The sequence below is a fragment of the Anopheles cruzii genome, chromosome X (genome assembly GCF_943734635.1).
Source record: "Anopheles cruzii chromosome X, idAnoCruzAS_RS32_06, whole genome shotgun sequence".
In the NCBI taxonomy this organism is placed as follows: Eukaryota; Metazoa; Arthropoda; class Insecta; order Diptera; family Culicidae; genus Anopheles; species Anopheles cruzii.
This window is the reverse complement of record NC_069143.1, coordinates 3,926,828-3,932,827: the sequence shown is the minus strand read 5'-3', so window position 1 is coordinate 3,932,827 and position 6,000 is coordinate 3,926,828. Positions and strand designations below refer to the sequence as shown.

The window sequence follows — 6,000 nt, the reverse complement described above, 5'->3', positions numbered from 1 at the left end:
CACCTGAAATCGTACAAAAACTACAGGATATCTAATGGAATATCATCGAATCACTGAAAGAGATTTAGTATAAGGCCTAGCCATCTCATTGAGCAGCATAACCAATATTTTGACTGAAGTATTGGCCGTATTTGGTAAAAATGGAACAAAAACGCATTTGAGTGCAAGTTTCTGGGCAACATTTTCAGCTTTTTCAAAGGGATTTTCAAAAGGAAGTGGATTTTGGGCATCATCACCATCACTATGGATGAAGCTTAAGTCTATCACCATGATCCTGAATAAAAGAAAGTGGCTAAAGAGTGTTGTGAACCCAATTCTTCAGTTCCGAAACGAGTTCGTGTGCCTCAGAAATCGCCTCTTTTTGGGCGCTTGGTTAGCATCAGTTTTTGGTTTGTGTTGCTTGTTGTTTTGTTTTATGAAAAAAGACCCGGTTTGCAAAAGAAAAATGACCGCTTTCTTCTGGACCGTGCACCGTGTCACAAGAGCATTTTGAAAATGGCAAAAATCCATGAACTAAAGTTCGAATTGTTAGGAGTATCCATGGTGTTCACCGGATTTGGCCCCTAGCGACTTCCATCTGTTTCCAGACCCCAAAAAACATGCGTGGAAATAGTTTTTCATCAAATGATGACGTCATAGCAGCTGTGGAAGCGTATTGTGAAGCCGTTCCAAATTCTCACTTCAAGGATGGAATTCATAAGCTAGAGTCTCGTTGGAACGCCGTGTATTAAGTGTTCAGGAAGTCCATACTGAATGATTAAGTGTGTTTCGTACCATAAAAATATGTGTTTTTCTGATCGAGGCTTCGAACTTATTGAACATCCTAGTAGTATAGGTAGCGGTAGTCGCAGCACCCAACTCTGTGGTTCAAGAGCCTGGGCCTACACACGCTAACGCCTCTTCTTGGAGAAGCTCGCCCCCGGAGGGAGCCCGGTCTAGTGGTCGGGACCGCAGCCGCCACCATGTGGATAGTGACAAAAATGTCCTTTCCTGCCCCGCCCCGCCCCGCCCGGGGAGGGGTGTGCTGCATTTTCTAATTTGCAAACTCCGATTGTCAGGTTGGAATTGTAATTTATGGTGCGCCCTCTTCTGCTTCTTCGACAGCCCTTCGAGCACCGGACAGCAACCGTTCTGGCTGGCAACCCTTCACCATCGCCAGATCTACCGACCGTGTCCCGGTCGCCACGTAAAACGCCGTTGACAGGTAGTAGGTAGTCCGAGGCGAACAGCTATTTTGTAAATCTCCAGATTTCGATGTATGTCACCCCGCCGCCACCGCGCACCCGCCCCAGGCACGGCGAAGTCAACCCGCTTGATCCTCTCATGATTTACGCGCCCGCCCCCCTTCCTCCCTCTAGAACCGAACCTGGAACCCGTGAAAGGTAATTTGTGGCGCAGGATTATCTTGCCACAGACCGCCGCCGCCGCTGTCGGGATAACAGAGCTCCAGGCAGAGGCCAGTCAGTCCCTCTAGTCGTCACGGGGGGACAGTGCGACGTTAAGACCGTAATGAGCTGGCCGGATCCCAGGCGAGATTTTGTGGATATTTTTTGCCCCATTTTTTCCGCCCTTCGGAGTCCTGATGAAAGTAAATCCAGAACTGCGCGTTCTACAATGGGTCATGGGTCAGATTTCAGAATCCCTGACAGTTGGCGTAAAGTAAGCGCATGGACATCAGTAGCTAGTGTGAGTTACTAGGAGCTACTAGCAGTTTCGACTATCCTGTGCATAACGGCACAAGTCATGCGTCGCTTTTATGTTCCACAGGAGGCCACAAATTCCGAGAGCCCTTAACCCAGAAGAAATCTAAAAACCCCAAAACCGGTCTCCGGCGGCGGCCTTCCGTTCCGCGTCCGTTCCGTGTACACGCCCAGTTTTCGAACCGAACGCCCAACCCCGGATCGGTTCGGAACGGATTCGGTCGTGGTGGCTGCGATTTTTGCCGCGCGAGGAAACCGCACACGCACACCCGGGGAGGAGGCGTTCTCTAGTGCGTGACACGCAACAAGTGTCGCACGGCCCTGGGCGCGATGCGACTTCGCCGGGCGCAACTTCGTGTCACGAAAAAGGCGCAACATTTTCATTTGCGAGCGTCGCGTCGAGCGTCTATATCGGCATCGCGTGCAAGAAAATTCAACTTCGATGGCTTTGACTGAGGATGAGCAAATCGGAAAACCGTTTTGTACGATGAAAACACTCGGAAAACAGTCAGAAGTTTGCGAGCAATCAGCAGCATGTTTTGTTGCCAATCAGTGTCACACCAGGCCCTGCATTCGCATATACCGGTCAAACTCTCGCGACTCTCAGGGAGTAATGTTCGGTCTCTGGGAAGCCGTTCGAAACAAAGGAAAACACGGTTCTCGCTCTCCGACCGGCAGGCGCAGTGGTGCACTATGCGCAGCAGCCGTTGCACGTGCAGCGATGCGCCGTGGCGCAGCGAACGCTGCGAGAAATGCTATGCTTTCGCTCCCACAAGGATCTCATCCCCAACATAGTAGTGTGTTCAATAAGTTCGTATGGTCGGTAACAAAGAGCTAATTTTTGTTGGGTATTGGTACACTCTTCATATGAACGTATGTGAAGTTTCATTTCAATCGGTCACCTTTTTTTTTTTTTTTTTAAAAGACATTTTTACAACGAAAAAAAAAACAATTATCGTGCAGTGATTGAATTTTTATTTTTAAATGGTTTAAAAGCAAAGGAAATTCATGAATCAATGTTGAAAGTATAGAAGGACCCTTCGCCTTCGGGGGTTAAAATGGGGTTTCTGAGTTTAAACGTGGTCGTGGTAGCCTTGAAGACGATCCACTTCAAAAACGCCATAAAACAGACACAACAGCTGAAATCGTAGAAAAAATACAGGATATCGTTTTGGAAAATTTAGTACAAGGCGTAGGCATCTAATTGCAGCAGTACAACCAATATTTTGACTAAAGTTTTGGGTTCCTAAAAGCTGTGTGCAAAAAATGGAACAAAAACGCATTCGAATGCAACTTTCTCGGCAAAATTTACAGCTTTTTGGAAAGGATAAAGTGGATTTTGTGCATCGAATCATCACTATGGATGGCACTTGGGTCTATCATCATGATCCAGAGTCAAAACAAGGGGTGGCAAGGAGTGGTGTGAACCTGGTTCTTCGGCTCCGAAACGAGTTCGGGTCCAGAAATCGCCCAAAAGGTGAAGGAGAAAATTCGCGAAAAAAGTAAAACCCGATTTGCAGAAGTAAAAAACCCTTCTTCTTCAAGACAATGCAACGTGTTACAAGAGCAATTGGCAGAAGGAAAATGGCAGGAATCCATGAATGAAAGTTCAAATTGTTTGAGTATCCACCATATTCACTAGATTTGGCTCCTAGCGACTTCCATCTATTTTCAGATTGAAAAAATCGTGCACGGAAAGCATTTTTCATCAAATGATGACGTCATAACAGCTGCGGAAGCATAGTTTGAAGCCTTTCCAGTTTCTCAACTCAAGGATGGAATTTATAAGTTCGAGTCACGTTGGAACGCGGTGTATTGATGTTCAGGAAGGCCATACTGAATAGTAAAGTGTATTTCATTCCATAAAAACATACGTTTTTCTTATCGACCATACGGCCATACTTATTGAACAACCCAGCAATGTCCCGGGGGAGCGCTGAAATCAGCTGGAGGTCGCCGCGTGCTGCTCCCGCTCCGTTGCATAATGCGCGCGATAAAGTGTGTTTGCTTTGTGTTTGCCCAATAAACCCACTCCCGGCAATGTTGCTGCTGATGCTGATGCACCTACCCCGAGATTTGATGCACCTGCGAGAGAGTGATGCTCACGGAAAGAGCTGGGAGAGCAACCTGGGCTGGGATAACACATTGTTATGGAAAATGCAAAAATGGGTCATTTTCCAAACCTGCTTCATGTGTTGCTGCCGGTGATTTGCATTCTGCCACTGGAAAAAGGAAAAACTGGAACCTGTCCCGTACTTCAGCCGATTGTGTGTGTGTGTGTGTGTGTGTGTGTGTGAAGGAGAAAAGGGGTCGCCCTAAACAATGCGGGGACAAACGAAAAAAAAAGGACGCTCTCCGCGAACTCTTCCCTCGGGTTCGCCGGACTTCCTAACAGGAACAGGAACAACCCCAACCAAATCGAAGAAGCTGTTGCGCTGCGCTTCCAATAAATATGCACCGATGTGTGTGTGTATGTGTATGTGTGCGTGATGCTACCACACGATTAACGATATTTTGCTCGCGCTCTCTCTCTCTCTCTCTCGCTCCCCTTCTCTCTTTCTGGTGGATCAAAATTGACACTCGAAGGACGAATGCGCGAAACGGACACAAAGAACCGGGCCGGGCCGGGCAGGTGGTGGTGGCCAACGACCTGCAGAGCATAAGCGCACGATGCTCACACACCGGCGGCGGTTGACTCATGGAATGCACCCCGCGAGCGCGTTGCTATGCAAATCCAGGATCCATCACCCGGGCCAGGACCAGGTCAGGATGCCTTTTTTTTGTTCGCTCTTTCTTCACGCTGGTTGGAAATAATGTTGTTTTATTATTCCGTTCCGTTCGGAAGGGGCGCGCTTAGTGCGACACCCCTTTACCGCCGCCGCGGTACCAGAGTGTCCGTGTGTGTGTGTGTGTGTGTGTGTGTGTGTGTGGTTTCTTTTCTTTTCGGAAGAGAATTCGCTTATGCTGGTGCTGGGGTTGCTGGGGTTGCTGGAGCGCACCGCGCAATGACTCTCGATTCTCTCGTCCCGGTTTAAGAAAAAAAAAACCCCTGACGCCATCAATCATCATATCCTGGCCTGGTGTACTGGCCGCCCAGTGTGGTGCAAGATGACGCGCTTCCACCCGGGGCACACACACACACACACGCACACAGGAAGCGTTTCACAAGTCACGAGTCGTTCGTTTCGATGGTTGGTTGTGTTTTTTTTTACAATTGAGTGGTTTATGGTTTCTGTTCGGTGTGCGCGGCTCACTCAGTCCGAATAAACCGCAAACGGCGTTTCCGGTCCGGTCACGACGAGGCACATTCCGGAGGAGTCGAAGGGGTGCGGGGGGCGCTCCTTAATCGTGTGTGCAAAGAAAAAGGATTCAGAGCTCACTGACACTGGCGATAAAGACGCAAAAGCTGCCCAGGATGATTTGAAGCTTAACTTTTAAAACGTCAAACTTCATTCTGGAAATCGCAGTACCGCTTTTATTACAGGGTGCGCCATCTAGAGTGCCGTTTATCGTTTGGTTATGAAACAAAAAAGGGATTAATGTTTTTCGATGCTTGAACATTTATTTGAAAGGTTGATTCATGGCAATTTTTGGTGTAAAACATTTTTGGTAAAATGTTCACCACGATGCCGTCCAAGTCTTAAATTTCGCCGAAGAACCAATCAGCCAAAATCCACACCAAACAGTCACTCATTGTGGGTGTATTGGCTTCGCTTTCACGATTTGTGAGTTTTCTGAACCGCAATACTGCTTATTAACATAGCTACCGAGGTGAATGAGTTTTAAAGAAATGTCCTTTTGACGAATGTTTTGGCGACATACCACTTTGGGAATAAATTTTTCATATTTCCCAATTTTCTGCAACCAAAATTATATTTTATACATAAATGTCATGAATGAACCTTTCAAATAAATGTACAACCATTAAAACATATTCAGCCGTTTTTTTTATAACCAAATGAAATTATGTATCGTTAATGAAGCACCCTGTATTATGGAACGCGCCACACGTTTGCAGAAAGCTAAGAAATATTAAAAACCTTTTTTCCAAGGTGGCGAACCGTCAACTACAGCAGGGTGGTTAAATTTTTCATTTGGTTAACGGTCAAACAAAAACGGCTTAATGATTTTCGATGCTTAAGGTTTTGTTTGGAAGGTCGATTCACCAAATTTATATACAAAATAAAATTTTGGTAGCAGGAAATTGGGAAATATGAAAAAGATCCAAAGTGGTCGTCACCTCAAAAACGATACGATATTTGATAAGCTAATTTCCTCCCCGATGGCTATGTTCATAAGC

At 46.6% G+C, this 6,000-nt stretch overlaps 1 protein-coding gene across 1 annotated transcript in view; it reads right to left on the bottom strand.

Annotated features, from left to right (window-relative positions):
- Positions 1-528: 528 nt before the first annotated feature.
- Positions 529-6,000, bottom strand: part of LOC128277678 (multiple epidermal growth factor-like domains protein 6) — a 55,633-nt gene continuing 50,161 nt past the window's right edge. The window contains 1 exon segment of the mRNA XM_053016176.1: positions 529-577. Coding sequence (XP_052872136.1) covers positions 529-577 — 49 coding nt within the window.